General features: G+C 37.9%; 1 protein-coding gene across 1 annotated transcript; it reads left to right on the top strand.

The window, feature by feature from the left end:
• Positions 1-387: 387 nt before the first annotated feature.
• Positions 388-1,855, top strand: LOC132344708 (heat shock transcription factor, Y-linked-like; the record flags this gene model as incomplete). The annotated part of the gene is made up of 2 exons (XM_059884353.1): positions 388-897; positions 1,328-1,855. Coding segments are annotated over exons 1-2 (1,038 nt in total), but the record flags the coding sequence as incomplete, so codon positions are not given.
• Between the last annotated feature and the right edge of the window lie 23,775 nt (positions 1,856-25,630).

Here is a 25,630-nt window from a genome sequence, read left to right as displayed (position 1 = left end):
GGGTGATAAATCACTTTTATTTCAGAAACCAAGTAGATTTATTGATGTGATTTTTCTGTGTAAAAATTCTTTAGGAATGAGATTTTGCATGCTTCATGGTTTGGGTTACTATTTCTGTAAGCAGGCTGTATTTTTAAGTTGATGCTGAAGTAAACCCTAGCTGAACATCACCTTTCAATGGCTAGGAGACCAGTGATTTTGTGATGTCACAGCTACCCTTTGATTGCTAGGAGACAAGTGATTTTGTGATGTCACAGCCTTTTGACTTTGAGGACCTCTGCGATGGTCTAGAGAGTTTCTCTCTGTTGGCCAGCCAAGCAATTTTTGAAGTAGTGGTCAGTAAAATCAGACAAATGAGAAAAGGATCTGAAGAAAGATTTCTCTGAGATGGCACATATACCTTCAGAAATTCAAGATGGGCCTCCTAAGGATGAATCAACTGATTCAGAAACCTCCATTAGATCTTTGTATGATTATACACTTACTAGGGACTCAGTTTTGAGATCTATGATTGAAGAATATGCTTTTCAGGCTTTGTCTGAGGATCTTGTGATAAAAAGGCCATGCTACAAATATTCTGTATCTGAAACAGATGAGGTGACTAATTTTCTTTCACTCACCTTTCCACAAAAACTTTGGAATATAGTTGAAAGTGATCAGTTTGAATCTATTTGGTGGGATGAGAGAGGCACATGTATAGTGATCCACGAAGAACTCTTTAAGAAAGAAGTCTTGGAAAGAAAGGCACCTTTCAGAATATTTGAAACCAAGAGTATGAAGAGTTTAATTCGACAGCTTAACCTTTATGGATTTAGTAAAAAGCGACAAACTTTTCAAAGATCTGCTTCACTACCTGTCTTTCTGGAAGAAGAAAACAACATCTCTCTTTTGAGTAAGGTATTCCAACATTTTCACTTATTGGCAATACGTAAGATGAAATCATGTGACCTAGAAAGCACATTTACATATGTAGCTAAAACCGAATTTAAACTTGAGCTAACAAATCGTTAAAAAGTTTTATTTTTTGAAGTTGAGAACAGCTGGATATGTTAAAATATTGGATGTTTGACAAACTTTCCTAGCACTGTGAAACCAGATATAAGTCCTGAAGCAACTTAAAGTGGTATTTACTGTATATATAAAATATATTTTTCATTGAGGATCATATTCTTTCTAACATGTTACCTGTTAAACTACTAATGGAGGTGTTTTATTTGATGCTATTTAGTTGGTTTCATTAAAGGAATACATTTTTATAACTTAGCTTTGCTTGTCAGTTTTACCTTGGTTTATAAAGAAACTAAATAATGTAATCCTTTGATTTTAGTTACAGACCTACTATAATCCAAATTTCAAAAGAGGTCATCCTCAACTTTTATTAAGAGTGCAAAGAAGAGTTGGGATTAATAATGTGTCTCAAATATCTTCATTAGTGCAAGATAACAAGAAGCATGTTAAAGCAAGTGTCAACGAAGATGATCGTAACTCTGAATTTATTCCAGAAATTAGTAGAGAGAGCGCATTTTCAGCCTCCACACGTTTACCTGTGCCTTTCATACAAAAGCCTCATACCATCCAGATTGTCACTAATACAAATGCCCTATCTCCATGTGACTTACCTAACCACCCATCACCAATATCGGTTAGACAAACAGAACAGATTTTGGTAAATCAACCTGCTGTTTTAAAAAAGTTGAGCATTTTTAATTGGCATTCACATAGCAGCTACACTCAAGTAAATGGCCCCATTGAGGACTTTGCTACTACAACTACATCTACTTCTCAGAACCACATTGTATCCCCATTACAGAGCACTTATTCTGGACTGATGGTGGAGCCTTCTAAATTTCCAGTCAGGCATAGCGATATGTCAGGCCATGACAATCCTTTTCCTAACCTGCAAGAGACAGGCAACTCGTGGTTCTCAGTGCCAACAAGCACTTACACATCTGCTTCCTCTCTTTCAAGTCAACTCATCAACAATCACCATTATATGGAAACCATGCTAATTAAAACTGACCTACCAAATACGTGTCAGATTATGGAGCCTAAGGAAGATTGAACGTTACTTTGGGAGATGTCAACAAATACCTACCATTCCTGTATTTGAACAATAAATTTACATGTTCATCTTCATAGTTTAATTTTCAATTTTTAAACAAAGAAGAGAAAATGAGGCTTTAGTTCATTGGTTTACTATTTTACTGCATGGTATTCCAAACTCTTCAGTTCAAGAAAGCATTCGTTATGCATCCTAGGTAAATGACACCTGATATAATATTTGTAAGCAAGAAAATGAGAAGCAAGGGAAAAGAGGTAATGGATGTAAAGTGATTTCTGAAATCATCCCTGCTGAAATGAAGGGGTGTCTAAATTAGGATGGTATGGGTGAAGAAAGAGATGCAAATAAAATTAGATAAATAAAAATACACAGTATGATCTTCAGCACATTCACATATTATATTCTATTAGTTACTGGTAGAGTCTTAAAGATTAGACAGCAGATTGTTTTCATTATAGAAATTAATTTTGTCTCTGAAAATATAGATATTGTAGTACATCCAAAATCATGATCACAATTATACCATCACTGTGATAGAAAAGATAGCATGATATAATCAGTGACTGGCCCATGGTCAGCACACGTTGTGTACTTTACAAGTAGTATTCTATAGGGTCATATTTGCGCTGCTGTCCTTAAGGTACGTCTTCATTTCCTGACACCAAGATTCCACCCTATAATTTCAAATGCATGTTTAGATGTTGCTTATCTGTCCCCATAGAGACAGAATAAATTCCTGGTCATTACTGCAGCACATCAGCATGGTTACAAAGTTCTTGGAAGACATGATATCTGTTTTCCTTAGTCATTTCATTATCTTTCTCTTCTGAAGCTACAATCACAAATTATTTTCAGTCATGCTAAGCCCTCAGAGAGGGCAATGACACCACGCTCCAGTACTCTTGCCTGGAAAATCCTATGGTCAGAGGAGCCAGGTAGGCTGCAGTCCATGGGGTCGCTAAGAGTTGGACACGACTCAGCGACTTCACTTTCACTTTTCACTTTCTTGCATTGGAGAAGAAAATGGCAACCCACTCCAGTGTCCTTGCCTGGAGAATCCCAGGGATGTGGGGGCCTGTTGGGCTGCCGTCTATGGGGTCGCCTAGAGTCAAACACAACTGAAGTGACTTACCTAACCTTACCTTACCTTATGCTAAGCCCCTTCTAACAACTTTGTCTCAACTATTTCTTGCGGTTGGAAGGAACTACTGTTTGCCCTCCTACGAAGGAGAGTACACATATCTTCAATGTGTTTTGGGTCTACCCTCTTTATGTATCTTTCACAACAGCTGAAACATAGAGCCTGAAAATGACACATTTTAAGTGCTTACTGAATTATCAATAAAGAAATGTAATAACCAATCAAATGCTCTACACATTACTCAACAACATTCTATAACCTGCACTACTATCATAATTCACCTTTCCTATTGACTGAGAAAATTTTCCAAGTTGATAAATATTTATTTTATTTACATGGATGTAAGAATTCTCAGGAGGCATGTATTCCGATGTTTGGAAGAATATTTCACGTTTTGATGTGACTTTTTGTGTGTGTGTTGTTTTGTTGTGTCAGTCAAAGTCTTTGGCATAGTCAAATAAGAGTAGCTGCTTTCCTGGAGTTCTCTTGCCTTTTGGAGGACCCAACGGGTGTTGACAATTGAATCTCAGGTTCCTCTGCCCTTTATAAATCCAGCTTGAACATCTGGGAGCTCATGGTTCACATTCTGTTGAAGCCTGGCTTGGGGAATTCTGAGCAGTTCTGGGCAAGTGTGTCAGACATGTGCAATTAAGTGGTAGTTTGGACATTCTTTGGATTGCCTTTCTTTGTGGTTGGAATGAAAACTGACCATTTCCAGTCCTCTGGCCACTGCTGAGTCTCCCAAATTTGCTGGCATATGGAGGGCAGCACACTCATATCATCATCTTTTAGAATTTGAAATATCTCAACTGAATTCCATCACCTCCACAAGCTTTGTTTGTCGTTATGCTTCCTAAGTCCCACTAGACTTCACATTCCAGGACATCGGGTCCTCAGGTGAACGATCACACCATCGTGCTTAACTGGGTCATGAAGATCTTTTGTGCACATTTCATCCATGTATTCTTCCCACCTCTTCTTAATAGTTTCTGTTTTGGCTACATCCATACCATTTCTGTCCTTTATTGTGCCCATGATTGCATGACATTTTCCCTTGGTATCTGTGATTTTCTTGAAGAGATCAGTAGACTTTCCAGTTCTATTGATTTGCTTTATTTATTGACATTGATAACTGAGGGTGGTTTTACCTCTCCTTGCAATTCTTTGGGGATCTTCATCCAAATGTGTATAATTTTCTTTTCTTTTCTTTTTATGTGCTATCCAGATTTATTATTATATAAATACAGATTGAGAGGAAGCAGTTAACATTTATTTTCTATTTGAACACATGTTCCAAATTGATTAAAACAATGAATCAAAATATTTTGCATTTTAAAATAAAATAAAAACATTTATAGGTGTTGCAAAATTGTCCTTTAACACGGCTGGCAGGAAGAATGATGAAAACATTCCAGAAATAGTGTCAATAGTTACACAACACTGTGAATGTTCATTTTTCCCTCTAAGGTTTGCTTTATTTTATTTTATTTTTTAATTTTACAATATCATATTAGTTTTGCCATATATCAAAATGAATCTTCCACAGATATACATGTGTTCCCCATCCTGAAACCTCCTCCCTCCTCCATCCCCATACCATCCCTCTGGGTCATCCCAGTGCACCAGCCCCAAGCATCCAGTATTGTGCATGGAACCTGGACTGGTGACTCATTTCATATATGATATTATACATGTTTCAATGCCATTCTCCCAAATCATCCCACCCTCTCCCTCTCCCACAGAGTCCAAAAGACAGTTATATACATCTGTGTCTCTTTTGCTGTCTCCTCTCAGTGAACTCCGGGAATTGGTGATGGACAGAGAGGCCTGCCATGCTGCAATTCATGGAGTCACAAAGAGTCGGACATGACTGAGTGACTGATCTGATCTGATCTGATACAGGGTTATTGTTTTCTTTTTCCCCTTTTTGTTTAGCTTCGCTCCTCTTCTCAGCTCTTTGTGAGGCCTCGTAACTTTACCATTTTTCATTTCTTTTTCATGTGGATGGTCTTGATCACTTTTTCCTATACGATATCACTAACCTCCATCCATAGGTCTTCAGGCACTCATCTGTCAGATAGAATCCCCTGCATCTATTTATCAATTCCACTGTCTAATCATAAGGGTTTTGATTTTACATGTGTAAAGTATATTATTCCCTATTTCTTATAGGGAAATCTTCACCCAGATTTTTATCAAAGAAATACAGAAAACTCTATATGGTATTCAGGATATACATGAAATATAGCTGTTTGATGTTGCGGTTTAGCTCAGATCTTAATTTCTGAATGACGGGAAATTCTCTTTCATGTGTACAAATCTGGAAAATGTTTCACTTGTGAACAATTGGGAATTCATATTTCATATGAGAACATTTCTCCCCAGATTGTCAAATGGGAAATACACAGAATTCCGAATCTCATATCAGAATACCTTCCAAACATTCTTGATGAAAAGATAGAGAATTTCAGAGCCCAAGCATGAAAATCTGTGGGAAAATTCTATATTTCTTGTAGGAAAATTAACACAGGTTTTTCAAATGGTAAATAGACAGTATTCAATATTTCATGAAGGAAAGACCTCACAAATATTTTCAAATGACAAATATGAAAAAATTCATGTTTCATGTGACCATGTGTGGATATGTGAAACAGACATTTTTGTATTTCCTGTCAAAGAATCTGCATCCATATTTTCATAACTCTAATGTAAAAAAATTCTACATTTTCTGCAGAATATTTCGTGTCCATACATTCATGTATGATGTACAGAGAATTCGTACTTTACGTTGGAAAATCTTTCTCCAGATTTGTATATGTGAATAATGGAGAATTTCATGTTTCACACCCTGAAATCTTTATCTAGGTTTTCATATGTGAAACTGAGAATTTCATCTTTTATGTAGGACTATCTCATTTCAGATGTCTATATTTGAAACAGATAATACTTTCATCAAGAGGCGCCTTAATTATTATATTTCTTCTGTCATTTTGGTGTTGTCACTGGGATAACTAAGGTTATTCATATCTCCCACATAAATTCGGTTTCTAACTTGAGATTCATCTAGATTTTTATTTTTTCATGGTGTTCTCTGCACAGAAGTTAAATAATCAGGACAACAATATATAGCTTTGACTTGTTCCTTTCCCAATTTTGAATTAGTTCATTGTCCCCTGTCCAATTCTAACTGCTGCACCTTTACTAGCACACACGATTCCCAGGAGACATATAAGGTATTCTTGTATTCTTATCTCTAAGAATTTTACAAAATTATGTTTCTTCCTTTCTTTCTTTCTTTTTTTTTTTGGTTTGTGTGTGATCCACAGTGTCCAAGTCATTAGCAGAGACAGTTAAGCAGATATAGATGATTGTATGCTATCTCCTTGCTTATTCTGTGATACAAACATCAATTCATGTGTACCTCTTATAATTAAATAACTAACTACACATTCCTGTTTTTTGTTTTTTGTTTTTTTCAATTTTATTTTTTGGTCATTGCTGTCGTTTTCTCTCTTTTTTCAAGTAGTCAAGTACCAACTGGTAATTTCCTATGAACTTGCCATCTTATTATACAATAATTAAATTATGCCCATGGAAGTCTCACCTTTGATATCTACTGAATGGAATTGCGCTTTGAGATCTGAAGTTAGACATTTGTACGCTGGGAAAATGTCAGGAACGTTCAAAAAATAGCTAGAGATATTCAAGTGCTGCCTTTTTGAGCCCAATTTTGCTATTATATTTTATGTGGAAAGTTCTGCATTTCTTCATGCTGATGACAATTCCTCATTAAGAGAAATTTCCAAGGGGGAAAGAAAAAAAGACAACACAATATGCTTGATTGCATATTGAAAGTCAAAGTAGTACCAGTTACGTGTGTAGGTAAGCAATGTCCCATCAAACAGATTGATTCATGGCAACTAATGTTTCATGTTTTTCTGTCAAGGAAAAAAATAATAATTGAGCTTTCCAGGAAAAACTGAGAAGTTCCAAGAAGGCAGAAATGTAGGCAGATGTGAAATGCAACTCTCTCAATAAATGGATCACAAATAATACTTCTGCAAGGACAATAGTTCTCCCACAGCATCAAATAGCAGAAGACCCTGCTCACCAGAGTGTCCCATGTGGGTTCCAGACATACCTGAGTGAAAAGGAATTAAGAAGGGATTTAGAGGGATCCTGGGAGAGGACTGCTGTTGACTATGTGGAAATGGCCTGATGGAGCAGGTACGAGTCATTGTGTAGCAGGGAATACCTTTTGAGAATTCCCAAACTGCCAAAGCGACTGTACTGTGTCACACTCAGGAGGCAGAGATACCTTGGTAGCGCCTCACCTTCCCACCTGTTAACACCTACTATAAGGCAATAGAGAAAGACCAGCAGAAGTACCACTCATGCTCCTGCAAACACAGGCTAGAAAAGGATCCCATTCAGGCAAAACCTCTTCTGCCTATGGCTGCTGGCTCCTATTCATAACTAGCACCACCATGTTTCCAGAATTCCAAGCAGCTGTACCTTAACCTTCTGTGCTCATCATGGCAGACCCCAGTGCACCACAAGTGTCTCAAGTCAGACACATTTGGTGACCACATGTGAGGAAGGATGAAATTTACACCTGAGGCCCAGGGACAGAGCCATTAAGAAAGAGGATTATGAATCTTCCATCCAGTTGTGCATGCTGCAGATTAAATACACAGGATTAATGATGCAGACCCTGTGTCTACGGATTACATCCAAAGCTGAGAAGAGGTCAAAAAAAAAAAAAAAATGCCCAGGCTCAGGCAGCTATAAGAACGCACAGGAATTATAGCAGTTTTGAGTCTGAGGTGCCCTTAGAGATATCCAGAATCCAGTTCTCTCCATCTTTGGAGAACTTCCCAAAGAGGTGTAATTGTCCTCTGGCCCATGTTGAGCACTAGGACACTCACAGATGAGACACAAGGAAATATGTATTATTCTTTTGATGCATTGAATTGTTGTGTTGTTTGTGCACTATTTTTCTCAGTTGTATGCTTCTTTGTTACTACACATTGATTTGATCTTGAAGATTATTTCAACTACATTTTTATTTTTTGTATAGCTATTTCTACTTTTACTTTGGTTTCCTATTTTCTGTGCCTTTAGTTGCTGTTGCATCACTTCATTCTTTAACATGGGTATGCATTTCTATATTAACTGTGGTTTTCTGTTATTCTGTGGGGGCTGTCCTGCTCTTCTTGTCAGATTTGCTTTCTTTATTTTTCAGTTGGCACTCTACTCTGGTGGTGTTTTTTGCCTTGAGATTTACTTGATTGGCTCTCATTATGAATCTGTTGTCTTCTCTGTAGTGTTTATTGCTTGTGGCACCTTTTACTTATTTATTTACCATTTATCTATGTTACTTTTGTAATCTCCTCAATCTATCACTATGGTATTGTAGTTCTCTGGGCATAAGTTGGGCCTGATATTTTCTGCTGTCATCATCTGAGAGGGTAACAGGCAGGAAGGCTGGGGTCTCCAAATGAAGGATTTGGCCTGAAAGTATCAGACATTTTTATCTCTCTTAAGTAGCAGGAGGAAACAAACTAGCAATATTTTTTTTTTTTCTGTCTTTATACAAATTTAAAAGGAGGTTTCTCTTAAAATGTTATATTGCCAGAATGACACCTGGTTTCATCTGAAGTTAACTATTCTCAAACCTTGAGATAACCAATGCATTTTTCTTATGGAAATGTTTGTCTTAAACTATGCTAATGTACTATGCTTTTACCCCAAACTCTGTTCTTAAGTCAGTTCCTCCTAATGGCTCAGAACCTACTTGACAAACCAGTATGTCATACTCGGATAATATTTCCCTAATCTATGTAAATGAATCATTTGTATGGTAATCTATCCTTCTTCAAGACAATCATTTTATGGCCCGGGATGAATCATCTGATGCCAAGATTATCCCAAAATGCATCTTATGTGTGAGGGGGCCTGGTACCACTCTGAGTTTTAAAACATTCCTTTCTTTCATTAACAGACTACTAGTGACTATATAATATCCAGCTGAAGACTAGCAGGAGGGTACTCTTTCTGCCCCATTCTGATGCCTATATGAGAAGTTTTCTCTATCTCATTGATATTTTAATAAAATTTTATTATACAAAGCTCTGAGTGATCCAGCCTTATCTCTGGCCCCAGATTGAATTCCTCTCCTCTGGAGGCCAAGAATCCCAGCTCTTTGCATTCCATTACAACCTTTCACACTGAGACCAGGATCATGGGACACTAGAGAATTCCTGTCTACACTGATTATTAACTGGTGACAGTCTCGTTGAAGGCCTCTTTCTTAATCTCAGATGTACGGCACACAACTGCCTACACAACCCAGGGCTGATGCCTCACACTACACAACAAGCAAGACAGAAAAACGCAACCAATCTTCAGCAAATAGACTGCCTAATGTCAGACTAATTCTATAGACATCTACAAATGACATGAACAGATATGGTATCACCATTAGAGACGGAAGACTCAACTGCAGATTCAAGAACATAGTTGTCAGTCTCTCCAACTGCAAAGCCCACACTAGACACTCAACTAATTTTATCAACTTGGAGTGGAGACGAGGAGCAATAACTATTATGCAGAAGTTTGGGAAGAAATGATGAGGAACGCAGTAGGGAAATGTGAAGTCAGAGAAATATGTTGTAGGCAAAGGAATGTGGTAAAAACTCAAAACATAACGAAAGAAAAAGTAGGCAGGCTCCTTGAAAATAACTTGGATGTTGTGGTAGTAAAGGTGATAAAACATTCTAGAAATGGAATGGGGAAAAGACAATAAACATTTCTATAGGGACTAGAAAAATGAATAAGTAACAGACACTCAACAACACACACACAAAAAAAGACTTTGGCCTCCTATATGCTAATACACACTGTTGTACAGCAGAAGCCAACACAACACTGGAAAGAAACTATCCTCCAATTTAGAAATAAAGTTTAAAATGAAACACAAGTGTTCAAAGGCACACGAGACCAGACAAAGTTAATTGATACGTATAGTACATTTCACTGAAGCAGAGCAGAATACACACTTTTTCTAAAGTGAAAATAAAATATCTTCAAGATATATCACAAAATGGATCTCAAATCAAGCCTTGATAAATTTGAGATAGTGGTAATGGTATTAATCTTTTTTTTTTTTTTTTTTAACCACAACGTTATGATTTACATAGCAGAATTTGCAGGTGAGGACTGTGAGAAACATGAATCCATGTAGATGAATAAATACAACTGTACATGGCCAAGAGGTCACTCATGAAATGTGAGAGAAAATGAAAGAAAAATCTTAGAAGAAAATAATATTTAAAACATGATTATCCAAAAGTTATGGAGCATGCTAAAGCAGTAAAAGAGTGAAGTTGATAAATTGTACACATCTCAAGTAATCAACATAACCTACAATCTAAAGCATTTAGAGAAAGAAGAAAAATCAGGCAAAATTCCCCAAAGTGAATAGAAGGGGAAAAAATGATAAAAATCAAAGCAGAAATTTAAAAAAAAAGAAATGATTAAAAAAAAAATAGCCAAAATCAGTATCACTAAAAAGGGTCTCTTGGAGAGGAGAAGTAAAATAGACAAATCATGATACAGACTTATCAAGACAAAGAGGACAACAAATCCATCAATTTGACATGACAAAGGATGACATTATGACTGATATAACAGAAATAACAAAGAGTCATAAGGGACTACAGCAAACAACTATAAGTCAATAAAATTTAGAATTTGAGCCATGGACAAATACTAAGAAATTCAGCTAAATTTTTTTTAGCTGAAAAAAAAAAAAAAAACAGAAAATATGAACAGAGCAATTACAAGCACTAAGATTGAAACTGTGATGAAAAAATTTCTAGTTGGCAAACTTAAACTCCAGAAAGCTTCACAGGGAAATTTTATGAACCAGTCAGAGAACTGCTGGCACATGCACTTCTGAAACGCTTCCAAAACTCTAGAGTGGAAGGAAAACCCAGAAGTCATCTTACAAGTTCACCATCACCCTGATATCAACCCCGAGATAACACAGAAAAAGAAAGTTAGAGACTAATATCTCATAGATGAACAGAGGCAAACATCCTTACCAAAATATGAGCAAAAAATTCCACCAATACCATAAAAGGATTGGACACCATAATTAAGTGTGGGGTTTATTCAAGATATGGAAACATTCTTCAATAGTTGCATATCAATGTATAGTCAAGGTTTAAAACCATATGATTACCTCAATAGTTGGTGAAAGTTTTTGAAATAATTCAACAAGTGTTTGTGATAGAAGCTCTTCAAAAACTGAACATAGAAAAAACGACCTCAACTTAACAAAGGCACACAGATCAAAAGTACAACAACATATCACCTCACACCATTCCAAATGGCCATCATTTAAAAAAAACACAACAACAGGGGAATGCCCTGTTGGTCCAGTGGCTAAGACACCATGATCCCTATGCAGGGGTCCCAGGTTTGATCCCTGGTCATGGAATTGAATTCCACACAGAGCGATTGAGGTTTGTGGCAACCAAATAAAGAAGTAATAAATATATGTGTGTGCATATTAATGCATTTAAGTGGAATCCAGAAAACAGATGCTGAGTAAACCATTTGGAGTGTAGGAAGAGATGCAGTCATGGAAAACAGACTTGTGGACACAGTGCAGGAAGGACATACCAAGTATGTAGTAGATAGCTATTGCTATGCAGTGCTCTAGTGGAATTGGTTTTGGAGTGGGAGAGGAGGCCCAAGTGGGAGATCGGAGGACTGCTCAAAAGGGAGGCTCACCTGTATTTACTAATAACTGATTTATTTTGCTGGGCAGCAGACACTAACACAACATTGTAAGGAAAGAAAATCAGTCTTTGTCTAATTTGTGCTAGTGACAAGTAAAGCATCACTGCATGCCAATTAAAATGTGTACCCAGGATGGCTTTAGTATGCATAGGCAAAGAAAAAGCAAAAAAAAAAAAAAAAAAAAAGAGACAAACTTAAATGCAGAGCTATGTTGGGCAGAATAAATTCAGACTCTACACTTGTGTCCCTTCACTTCCCTAACTTTCCATTGTTTCCAAAAGTAAAGAACGGCTTTCTAAAAGTAAAGTAAACATATATGGTTATATATTTTCATAAACTGATGTCACCGGTTTATGAAACCATGAATCCCCTCAAGTTTAATTTTATTTTTTAAATTTAATTTTATTTTTTAACTTTACAATATTGTATTGGCTTTGCCATATATCAAAATGAATCCACCACAGGTATACATGTATTCCCCATCCTGAACCCTCCTCCCACCTCCCTCCTCATACCATCCCTCTGGGTCATCCCAGTGCACCAGCCCCAAGTAATAGCTGACCTTTGACTTTCAAAACTTTGGGAAGTAGGAATTAGTAAACATAGGTTAACAGTGAGGTGCTGCACAAGAATCCCTTATATTGCAGTTCTAGAATGTGTGCTACCTAATGGGAAAAATGCATAGTTCAAACGTGGAGAATTATGTTTTCTTCATCAAGCCTTTCATTCTAAGAAGGATTTAATCATGAGAAGCGACTTCTCAAGTATCGCAAAAAGACTGCTCTAACGAAGGATAGGAGGATCCAAGTTTTACAGAAATTTTGGTACAATGATCAGGTATGGAGAATGTCTGAATATTATGGTTAACGAAAGAAAAACTGGACACCTCAAGTGAATGGATTTAAATATTTTCTACCTATGGTAGATGCAAGAATCTGGGCTCCTTGAAATAATTCCTTTGATAATCACCTTAACTAGGGCTAGTATCTATTCTTTCTGTCTCAAGTCAGTTCTTCAGGCCATGCCAGCTTCAAGTGCAGTAACTAAGGACTTGATAGTGGGCAAACTGATTTCATCAAGAGTTCCCCCAGGTTTTACGTTTATGGATAGATTCAAGGGCTTATGACTTGATGCCTGCAGCATCATTTGTTTACTGATATGGCTGGCAAATTTCTTGGTTCACAGTGTGCTCTATTCTCTACAACCTCAGAAAGATACTGTCTCTAGAAAGATTCTTACACTCTCAAAGAAGTTGACTGTGGGCTTCTGCCTGAATAGGACATTAGTTCAGTTCAGTTCAATTCAGTCGCTCAGTCATGTCCAACTCTTTGCGACCCCATGAATCGCAGCACGCCAGGCCTCCCTGTCCATCACCATCTCTCACGTTCATCGAGTCGGTGATGCTATCCATCCATCTTATCATCTGTCACCCCATTCTCCTCCTGCCTCCAATCCCTCCCAGCATCAGAGTCAAAGGACCTAAAGTAATGTGAAAATACCTAATACAGGTTTAGTATAAATGCCAAAAAGACAGGAGACTGAAAGCAAACTATAAATCTGAGGAACATGACCCAAAACACTTCAAGATCAAAGAAGGGTAAAAAAAAAATATATATATTTAAAATTATGTACCTACACTGATATGTTCAAATAGGCATATAAACACACTCTGTGTGTGTGTGTGTGTGTATGTCATATTTTCAATTGTACCTGAACTTTCTTTGGAATATTCTCAAAAATATGCTTCACATTAAGGCATAAAACAAGTCTTAGTATTTTACATAATACCAAGTATATTCTCTGAAAACCAAGATGTGAAGCTAAAATTTAAAAATGGGATATGTGTTTGCAAATTTGTCAATGTATGAAAAATTATACAAGATATTCCTAAAGAACCAATATTTCAAAGGGTAAGTCACAAGTGAAATTATATAATTCTCTGACATGAATGTAAGTGAAACCACTTTTAGCAAATCATTAGATCCTGCAAAAGGACATACCTGCAGTTATATACCTCCTGCAAAATATATACTGCTACCTGTAGACAGCAAAATTATATACCCAAACTTTCAACATATACATATGCATGTATATGTGTAGCCATATATAAGCTAATGGTTGCCCAGGTAGTATTAGTACTAAGGAACCTGTCTTCTAACATAGAGGTCATAAGACAGGCAGGTTCGATCTGAGTTGGGAAGATCTCCTGGAACTAAGGATGGCAACCCATTCCTACTTTTTCACCTTGAGAATCCCATGCATTGAGGATACATTATGGTGACAGTCTGTGTGATACAGAGTGTCAGACAGGAATGTAGTGACGTAACACATGAAATATCACTTGAACGGGTATGTATGTATGTATTACACTTGTTCCTTTCATATATTACCAATGACATGCTCAACAACAACAACAACAACAAAACAGTTAATTTACTCATTTCATTTCAGTCACAGGCCCGTGTCCGAATCTTTATCACCCCATGAATCACACCACACCAGGCCTCCCTGTCCATTACTAACTCCTGGAGTTCAGGCAAACATATGTTCATCCAGACGATGATGCCATCCAGCCATCTCATCCTCTGTCGTTCCCTTCTCCTCCTGATCCAAATCCCTCCCATCATCAGAGATTTTTATTTGTCAACTCTATGAGTGAGGTGGCCAAAATACTGGAATTTCAGCTTTAGCATCAGTCTTTCCAAAGAACACCCAAGACTGGTCTCCTTAAGGATGGACTGGTGGGATCTGCTTGCAGTCCAAGGGACTCTCAAGAGTCTCCTCCAACACCACAGTTCAAAAGCATCAATTTTTTGGTACTCAGCTTTCTTCACAGTCCAACTCTCATATCAATATATGACCACTGGAAAAAAACATAGCCTTGACTAGATGGACTTTCGTTGGCAAAATAATGTCTCTGCTTTTTAAAATGAGATCTAAGTTGGACATAACTTTCCCTCCAAGGAGTAAATGTCTTTTAATTTCATGGCTACAATCACCATCTGCAGTGATTCTGGAGCTCCAAAAATAAAGCCTGACATAGTTTCCACTGTTTTCCCATCTATTTCCCATGATGTGATGGGACCAGATGCCATGATCTTCGTTGCAGAATGTTGTGCTTTAAGCCCAGTTTTTCACTTTCCTGTTTCACTTTCATCAAGAGGCTTGACACTTCCTCTTCATTTTCTGCCATAAGTGTGGTGTTATCTGCATATCTGAAGTTATTGACATTTCTCCTGGCAATCTGGACTCCAGCTTCTGCTTCTTCCAGCCTAGAGTTTCTCATGATGTACTCTGCATTCATACCAAATAAGCAGGGTGGCAATATACAACCTTGACGTCCTCCTCTTTCTATTTGGAACCCATCTGTTGTTCCGTGTCCATTTCTAATTGTTGCTTCCTGACTTGCATATAGGTTTCTCCAGAGGCAGGCCAGGTGGTCTGGTATTTTCATCTCTTTCAGAATCTTCCACAGTTTATAGTGATCCACACAATCCAAGCTTTGGCATAGTCAATAAAGCAGAAATAGGTGTTTTTTGGTTTGTTTGTTTTTAATTTTCTGGAACCTTCTTGCTTTTTCAATGATCCAAGATTGTTGGCATTTGGATCTCTGGTTCCTCTGCATTTTCTAAAACTAGTTTGAACATCTGGAAGTTCACGGTTCCTGTATTAATGAAACCTGGCTTGGAGAACTTTGAGCATTACTTCACTAGAACGTGAGATGAGTGTAATTGTGTGGTAATCTGAGCATTATTGGGCACTGTGTTTCTTTGGGGTTGGAATGAAAACCGATCTTTTTCAGTCCCATGGCCACTGCTATGTTTTCCAATTTGCTGGCATATTGAGTTCAGCACTTTCACAGCATCATCTTTCAGGATGTGTAATAGCTCAGCTAGAATTCCATAACCTCCACTAGCTTTATTCGGAGTGATTCTTTCTATGGCCCATTTGACTTGACATTCCAGGATGTCTGGCTCTAGGTGAGCGATCACACCATCGTGAATATCTCGGTCTTGAAGATCTATTTTGTACAGTTCTAGTCTGTATTCCTGCCACTTTTCTTAATATTTTCTGAGTCTTTTAGGTCCGTAAAATTTCTGTCCTCTATAGAACCCATCTTTGCATGAAATGTTCCTTCAGTATCGCTACTTTTCTTGAGGGGATGGTCTTTCCCATTCTTTTGCTTTCCTCTATTTCTTTGCATTGATCGCTGAGGAAGGCTTTCTTATCTCTCCTTGCTACTCTTGAGAACACTGCATTCAGATGCTTATATCACTCCTTTTCTCCATTCTTTTTCACTTCTCTTCTTTTCACAGCTATTTTTAAGGCCTCCACAGACACCTATTTTGCTGTTTTGCATTTCTTTTCCATGAGGATAGTCGTGATACCTGTCTCCTGTACAATGTCACAAACCTCTGTCCATAGTTCATCATGCACTCTATCCGATCTAGTCCCTTAAATTTATTTCTCACTTCTACTATATAATCATAAAGGATTGGATTTAGGTCATACCTCAAAAAGTTGACTTAAAAGCCAACATTCAGAAAACTAAGATCATGGCATCGGTTTTCATCACTTCATGGGAAATAGATGGGAAAACAGTGGAAACAGAGTCATACTTCATTTGGGGGGGGGGGGGGGAGGGTGCTGCAAAATCACCGCAGATGGTGATTGCAGCCATGAAATTAAAAGACGCTTACTCCTTGGAAGGAAAGTTATGGCCATCCTCGATAGCATATTCAAAAGCAGAAACATTACTTTGCCAACAAAGGACCGTCTAGTCAAAACTGCGGTTTTTCCAGTAGTTATGTATGGATGTGAGAGCTGTGCTGTGAAGAAAGCTTAGCGCCAAAGAATTGACACTTTTGAACTGTGGCATTGGAGAAGACTCCTGAGAGTCACATAGACTGCAAGGAGTCCAATCAGTCCATTCTAAAGGAGATCAGACCTTGGTGTTCTTTGGAAGGAATGATGCTAAAGCTGAAACTCCAGTAATTTGGCCATCTCATTCGAGAGTTGACTCTGGAAACTACTGAAGCTGAGATAAATTGGGGGCACAAAGAAAAGGGGACGACAGAGGATGAGATGGCTGGATGGCATCAATGACTCAATGGATGTGAGTTTGAGTGAACTCTGGGAGTTTTTGATGGACAGGGAGGCCTGGTGTGCTGCAATCCATGGGGTCACAAAGAGTCGGACATGACTGAGCGACTGAACTGAATGCATGCAAAATTAAACAACACATTCTGAAGGGCTCGATGAGGTGAAGAATAACTCACAGGGGAAATGGGAACATATTCTAAGGTGATTTAAAATGAAAACCCAATGTAGAAAGTCATCAGATACAGCAGAAGAAGAACCCATATATATTTAAGGTTACATAAAAAGAAAGCTCTTCAATTCTGGGGAGAAGGTAATGCCTTCTTTAAAAGCTGGGGAAAAAATCTAATTTCACAGAAAGAAGAAAGAGGAAATGAACAAATATTAGTATGGTTTTAAGTTAATAGAAAAAGAATACAGAAAATTGAACATGAAACAAAGATAGTAAAAAGAATATTAGGTAAACTAAAAAACGAAAAGAGCAGATTTAGTTACTGAAATGAGAATGAATAAGATGCCATTGCTACTAAACATACTAAAAAAGGAGGAATTTGGGTATTTACAAAAGGAATATCTGTCAATAAAAGTCTCAAACTATGTGAAGCAGTCAAATTGCTAGAATAACAGAGTGACTAAAACAATTTTATATACTGGGGGGGGGTGGGAAACGAACAGATTAATAAAAAAAAAAGAAGAAGAAGAAGTTGAATTGGTTATCCCATTGTTTGTAAATAAGCCCTTAGGACCAGTTTCTTTTAAACCTGTACTATTCAGGTCGGTAGGTGCCCAATATGCTATTGGAGATGAGTGGAGAAAGAACTCCAGAAAGAATGAAGACATGGAGCCAATGCAAAAACAATACCCAGTTGTGCATGTGACTGGTGACAGAAGCAAGGTCCGATGCATCAAAGAGCAATATTGCATAGAAACCTGGAATATGGGGTCCATGAATGAAGGCAAATTGGAAGTTGTTAAACAGGAGATGGCAAGAGTGATCATCGACATTCTAGGAATCAGCAAATTAAAATGGACTGGAATGGGTGAATGTAACTCAGATGACCATGATATCTACTACTGTGGGCAGGAATCCCTTAGAAGAAATGGAGTAGCCATCATGGTCAACAAAAGAGTCCAAAATGCAGTACTTGGATGCAATCTCAAAAACGACAGAATGATTTCTGTTTGTCCAAGGCAAACCATTCAAAATCACAGTAACCCAAGCCTATGCACCAGCCAGAAATGCTGAAGACGCTGAAGTTGAATGGTTCTATGAAGAACCACAAGACCTTTTAGAACTAACAACCGAAAAGAAATTCTTTTCATTATAAGGGACTGGAATGCAAAAGTAGGAAGTCAAGAAACATCTGTGATAACAGGCAAATTTAGCCTTTAATACAGAATAAAGCAGGGAAAAGGCTATCAGAGTTTGGTTTTCCCTACTTTCTTGAATTTAAGTCTGAATTAGGTAATAAGGAGTTCATGATCTGAGCCACAGTCAGCTCCTGATCTTGTTTTTGCTGACTGTATAGAGCTTCTCCATCTCTGACTGGAAAGAATAGAATCAATTTGATTTTGGTGTTGACCATCTGGTGATGTTCATGTTAGAGTCTTCACTTGTGTTGTTGAAAGAGGGTGTTTGCTATGACCAGTGCATTCTCCTGGCCAAACTCTGTTAGCCTAGCGTAGTTCTAGATATTTTAATTGCTGTTGTTCATTCATTGAGTCATGTCCAACCCTTTGTGACTGTAGCACAGCAGGCCTCCCTCTCTTTCAGTGTTTCCCATAGTTTGCTCAAACACATGTCCATTGAACTGGTGATGCCCTCCAAACATCTCATCCTCTATCAGCACCTTCTCCTCCTGTCCTCAGTCTTTCCCAGTGTCATGGTGTTTTCCAGAGTTGGTTCTTTGAATTAGTTTAGCAAAATCCTCGACTTTCAGCTTCAGTATGAGTGCTTCAGATGTGTATCCAGGGTTGGTTTCCTTGTGGATTGATTGGCGGGATCTGTTTGCAGTTCAAGGGACCCCTAAGAGTTTTCTCCAACATCACTGTTTGAAGGCATCAGTTCTCGAGCTCTCAGCCTTCTTTAGATTCCAATTCTCACACATTTACATGACTAATGGATAAACAATAGGGGTTGTGACTGAGGAGACCTTTGTTAATAAGCTCATCTTTCTTCTTTTTAATACAAGGTCAAGGTTTTTCCATAGTTTTTTCTCCAAGAAGAAAGTGTCTCTTCATTTCATGCCTGCAGTCACCATTCACAGTGATTTTGGAGCCCAAGAAAATTAAGTTTATCACTTATTCCATGTTTTCCCCTTCTATTTGCCAAGTCGTGATGGGACCAGACACCTTGTGTTGTTCATTTGACTATTGAGTTCTCAGCGAGGTTTCTACACTCCTCATTCATCCTTAGCAAGACCCTCTTTAGCTCCTCTTCACCTTCTCTTTTTACAGTGTTTCTATCTGTCTTTCTAAGTTTGTTGAAGTTTATCCCAGAAACATTGATTCTAGTTTATTATCCACCCAGCCTGGCCTTTTGAATAGTATAGTCTGCATATATTTCACATAAGAAGACTGATAATATGCAGTCTTGTCACTCACCTTTCCCAGGTTTATACTGATCAATTTTTCCATGTCTTGTTCCAACTCTTACATCTTGAACGGCATACACATTTCTCATGTGACAGGTTAGAAGGTCCATGATTCCTGTCTCTTTCAAAGTGTTCACAGTTTACTGTGATATACACAGTCAATGTCTTTAGTGGAGTCACTGAAGCAGAAGTAAATGATTTTCTGAAATTCCTGGTTCCCTCTAGGATCCAATGAATGTTTCCAAATTGTTCTCTGGTTCATGTATTGTTTCCAAGTCGAGCTTTCCCCTTGAAAGTTCTTAGTTTATGTACTGTTGTAGAATTTTGAGTTTTATCCAGCTAACATGTGAAAGGAGCAACCGTGCATGCTTGTTTGAATATTCTTTGGCCTTACCTACCTTTGGTGTGAATGAAAACTGTCCTTTTCCAAACTCATGTCCACTGATGAGTTTTGCAAATCTGATGACATATGAACTCAGTGTCCCAGTTTCACCACATCATTAAGAGTTTAGCAGTTTCATGTTAATGACTGCTTAAAATTTTTGCTTAAACCATTTGATTTCTCCTTCATATCTGAATAAGATCCGTGTTGGTGTTGGTTTTGGCTTGTTCATAATTTTGAGAATGTTCTACCATGCTCTACTGGCCTGAAGAGTTTCTATTGAAAGTTCAGCTGCTATCTTTATGGGGATCTGACAGTATATTTATGTCTTTACTCTCGCTGCTCTTAATGTTTGTTTTTTTGTGTTTAAATTTTCAGTGTTTGGTTAAAATATTGTTGTGGGATATTTCACTTTGGGTTCATCCTGTTTGTTGGGACATGCTGTGTTGGGACTCAAGGAGCTATTTCCTTGCCCATTTAATGGAGGTTTTCAACTTTTATCTCTTGAAGAATTTTCTCAAGCACCCAAACACCTTTTTTTTTTTTTCTTTTTCCTTTCCTTTCTTTTTTCTTTTCTTTCTTTCTTTTTTTTTTTTTTTTTGTGGTCTTTTCCATGTGGATATCCTCACAGTATGGCATTTAATACTGTCTAAGAATTATCAGAGCTTTTAATGTTTTCCTTCTCTAAAAAAATATGTATTTGCACATGCCACTGTGTTTTCTTTATTCCCTCCTTTCTCAGTTCGGTTCAGTTCAGTCAGTTGTGTCTGACCCCATGAATCACAGCATTTCAGGCCTCCCTATCCATCACCAACTCCTGGAGTTCACTCAAACTCATGTCCATCGAGTCAGTGATGCCATCCAGCCATGTCATCCTCTGTTATCACCTACTCCTCCTGCCCCTAATCCCGCCCAGCATCAGAGTCTTTTCCAATGAGTCAACTCTTCGCACGAGGTGGCCAAAGTATTGGAATTTCAGCTTTAGCATCAGTCCTTTCAATGAACACCCAAGATTGATCTCCTTTAGAATGAACTGGTTGGATCTCATTGCAGTCCAAGGGAGTCTCAAGAGTCATTTGAACACCACAGTTGAAAAACATCGATTTTTTGGTGCTCAGCTTTGTTCACAGCCCAACTCTCACATCCATACATGACCACTTTAAAAACCATAGCCTTGACTAGTCGGACATTTGTTGGCAAAGTAATGTCTCTGCTTTTGGATATGTTATCTAGGTGGTGCACAATTTTCCTTCCAAGGAGTAAGTGTCTTTTAGTTTCATGGCTGCAAATCACCAACTGTATTGATTTTCCAGCCCTCCAAAAAATAGAGTCTGACACTGTTTCCACTGTTTCCCCATGTATTTTCCATCTCATTAGAACTGATTATGGATGAAACTGGAACCTATTATACAGAGTGAAGTAAGCCAGAAAGAAAAACACCAATAGAGTATACTAACACATATATATGGAATTTAGAAAGATGGTAACAATAACCCTGTGTACGAGACAGCAAAAGAGACACAGATGTATAGAACAGTCTTTTGGACTCTGTGGGAGAGGGAGTGGGTGGGATGATTTGGGAAAATGGCATTGAAACCTGTATAATATCATGTATGAAACGAGTCGCCAGTCCAGGTTCGATGCATGGTACTGGATGCTTGGGGCTGGTGCACTGGGACGACCCAGAGGGAGGGTAGGGGAGGAAGGAGGGAGGAGGGTTCAGGATGGGGAAGTCAGGTATACCTGTGGTGGATTCATTTTGATATTTGGCAAAACTAATACAATATTGTAAAGTTTAAAATAAATAAATAAAGCTCAACATTCAGAAAACTGAGAAAAAAAATGTACTTTTTAATGGCTGAGTAATACTCCATTGTGTATATGTACCACAGCTTGCTTACCATTCATCTGCTGATGGGCATCTAGGTTGCTTCTGTGTCCTGGCTATTATAAACAGTGTTGCTATGAACATTGGGGTACACGTGTCTCTTTCAATTCTGGTTTCCTGGGTGTGTATGCCTAGCAGTGGGATTGCTGGATCATAAGGCAGTTCTATTTCCAGCTTTTTAAGGAATCTCCACACTGTTCTCCACAGTGGCTGTACTAGTTTGCATTCCCACCAACAGTGTAAGGGGGTTCCCTTTTCTCTACACCCTCTCCAGCATTTATTGCTTGTAGACTTTTGGATCACAGCCATTCTGACTGGCATGAAATGGTACCTCATTATGGTTTTGATTTGCATTTTTCGGATAATGAGTGATGTTGAGCATCTTTTCATGTGTTTGTTAGCCATTTGTATGTCTTCTTTGGAGAAATGTCTATTTAGTTCTTTGGCCCATTTTTTGATTGGGCCGTTTATTTTTCTGGAATTAGCTGTAGGAGTTGCTTGTATATTTTTGAGATTAGTTGTTTGTCAGTTGCTTCATTTGCTATTATTTTCTCCCATTCTGAAGGCTGTCTTTTCACCTTGCTTATAGTTTCCTTTGTTGTGCAGAATATTTTAAGTTTAATTAGGCCCCTCAAAATGGATTAAAGATCTAAACGTAAGACCAGAAACTATAAAACTCCTAGAGGAGAACATAGGCAAAACATTCTCCGACATACATCATGGCAGGATCCTCTATGACCCACCTCCCGGAATATTGGAAATAAAAGCAAAAATAAGCAAATGGGACCTTATTAAACTTAAAAGCTTCATTTGGTTTAGATTGCAGTGGTTTTGGTCCCCTTTCTGCAGGCCGCAGCATTTTGGATCCAGTTTGTGGTGGAATCTGATCTTTGTGGGTGGGACTGAACCTGTAAGTTTTCAAGCTTTAATGTTTGGGATATTGTGTGCCTGTGGTCTGTCAGGTGGTGCTGAATCACTTCTCTATGAAATGCAATGAATTGTCCTGTAATGTGCATTGTGTTGTCTGTGGGTTTGGTACAGCTTCAGGTAGTACCTTTTATAATGTTCATTTTTGTGTTGCTGCTTTGCTGGAGAATAGGTGTGAGTTGTCTTGCACTGAAATTGCTGGTTTCAGCTTGGGGCTTCATTTCCATGTAGGCATGGAACCTTTTGACTTTGCTTCTTTTTTAAAGTTCATTGGTGTCAGGAGTTCAACAATGATCTAAAGCTCTGGATTAACTTCATGGCCTCTGCGTTTTGGTGCTGAGTTACAGTCACATTAAGAATTCTGCATCCTCAGAACAGAGGAGAAAACCCAAGGTTGATGGTGAAGCAATTTTCCATAATCAAAAACAGTTAAAGGAATTGACAGAGTTATATGGATCAGAGCAAACTGAGGAGGGAGATAAAGGTTTCTAGGAGGAGTAAAGGGAGAGTAAAAAGGCAAGAGTGCAATCAACTGGGAATTAAATTAATAAGTGAAAATAGATTCCAAATACAGAATTCCTAAAGGATAAACATTTATTAATAAAAAGTTTCAAAATCAAAGATTAAGAACCTAGAATAGTATTTAAACTCCTATGATTACTGGAGAAAATTTAGAAGTCAAAATAATTATCAAACATTTATATTGTGGTATATAGAAATGAAATTAAAGGGAATGATAAGGAACAAAAGAGTGTTTAATTAAAAAACATGAAAACAGTAAAGAATAATCTACCAATTTCTCTAGAGAAATTGTTGTGAGTTTAGTGGTGCCAGATCAGTGTCAGACAATCTGTTTTTCCTGCTTCTACTTGTTGTCCAATACTATTGCTGTCCTTGAATTGCACAGTTTCTACATTAGCTTCAGAGTTTCAATCTGTAGCTTCTGTCACTTCTGGGCTAGTTCACCCTTCTTTGCTTATTTTTACTTCCTCATTTTGCAATTCTCTTCTGTGACATGCTTACACAAGACTAGTTTGCACCATAACACAAGGGGACAGCAGGCCCTTATTTGTATCAGTGGTACAATGATGAGGAGGAGCACACTGAAAAAAAAAAAAAAAACACCTGTAGAATATGTGGGTGAGGGTGCTTAAGGTGGATGGAGCACAGTGGGCTTGCCACTGTCATAGGTGACATGTACTTCCTCAGTCCACCCAGCTCAGGTTCCTGGGTAATCTGCGATGGCACTGCCCAAAGTGTTCCCTGTGTTTCATGCACATCCCAAGTCTAAGCCACTCAGGCTCCTAGGTGATCTTCAAGGGCACTGAACTCAGTTGGCTATGTGCATTGTTTCCTTCCCTGTTCCAAACTGCTCAGGCATCTGGATGGCAGGAAAGGCACCTCCAGGGTAGGTCATGCATCTTATGTACCTGTCAACCACTCAGTTTGTCTGTAGCATAAGGGAGTCAGAGAAGGCAAGGTTCAGAAAAAGAATGAGACCAGCACTTTACAGGAACAGATCACCTTTAATAAGGTGAGAAAGGGCAGCAGTCAGATTAGTGAGCTGCTGCACTAACCCAAGACAAGAGTAAATATATATATAGGCATATATTTGGAAAGCCACTGTCTTAAGTGGGCCTGTTCTTCTCCGAGGTTGTTTGGAATAGTTATCTCATAAATGGCTGGGGCAAGGAAATGTGGAGATCAGCCAAAGGCTGATAGGATGATATGGGAGAAGGAACAATACAAATCCCATTTAGAGAAAGCAAATGAACAGTATATACTTTAGTGCTTTTTCAGTTTTATTATTTTATGTCCATTATTGGGAAGAAAGCTAAGAGTTTAAACAGCAGGTTTTATTCATTGAAAATATATATAAATATATGTTTCATACTTGACAGTATAGATGCAGCCTACTCAGAAATCACGATCACTATCATAACATGACTGATATATTCAAAGATTACACCAAAGTCAGCAAAAGTTAGGCATTTTACAAGTAGTATTATAAAAGGTCATTCTTGCTCTACTCTCTTTATATTATGCCTTTATTTTCTCCCACCAAGACACCACCTATATTTCTTAGTGGATATTTTGATGTTGCTTTCCTGCTCCTCCAAAGACAGACTTAAATCCTTGTGGCGAATGCAGCATCTCAGCATGGTAATCAGTTCTTGGAAGACATATGTTGTGTTTCCCTTCGTAGCTTCATTATCTATGTTTTTATTGAATTTCTAGAGATACATTAGGCAAAATATTTTCAGTCATAATAAGCCACTTTTCACAATTTTTCCTAAGCATTGTTTGGGATTGGAAAGAAACTGTCTTCCTTCCTACCAAGTTAATCACAGATATTCAATTCTTCTATGTGTTTCATGTCTACACAAGTTTCCTTATGTATCTTGCACATCAGCTAAGACATAGTGCCTGCCAAATGATGTATTTTAAGTACTTACTGAATTAACAATGAAAAGATGCTAAATAAATTAGCAATCAAAAGCCATATAAGTTACTCAAAAACATCCGAGAGTCTCCACTCTTACCATAATTGACATTTTTTATTTACTGACAATTTAGTAAAGTGGTGTGTTTTCTTTATAATGCAATGCTTAGGTTTGTCATAACTTTTACATCCAAAAGCAAGTGACATTTAATTTGATAACTGCAGTCACCATTCCTAGTAATTTTGAAGCTCAAGAAAATTAAGCTTGTCACTGTTTCCACA

This window comes from Bos taurus, chromosome Y (genome assembly GCF_002263795.3).
Source record: "Bos taurus isolate L1 Dominette 01449 registration number 42190680 breed Hereford chromosome Y, ARS-UCD2.0, whole genome shotgun sequence".
NCBI classification, from domain to species: Eukaryota; Metazoa; Chordata; class Mammalia; order Artiodactyla; family Bovidae; genus Bos; species Bos taurus.
This window is presented reverse-complemented; position numbering and strand designations above follow the sequence as displayed.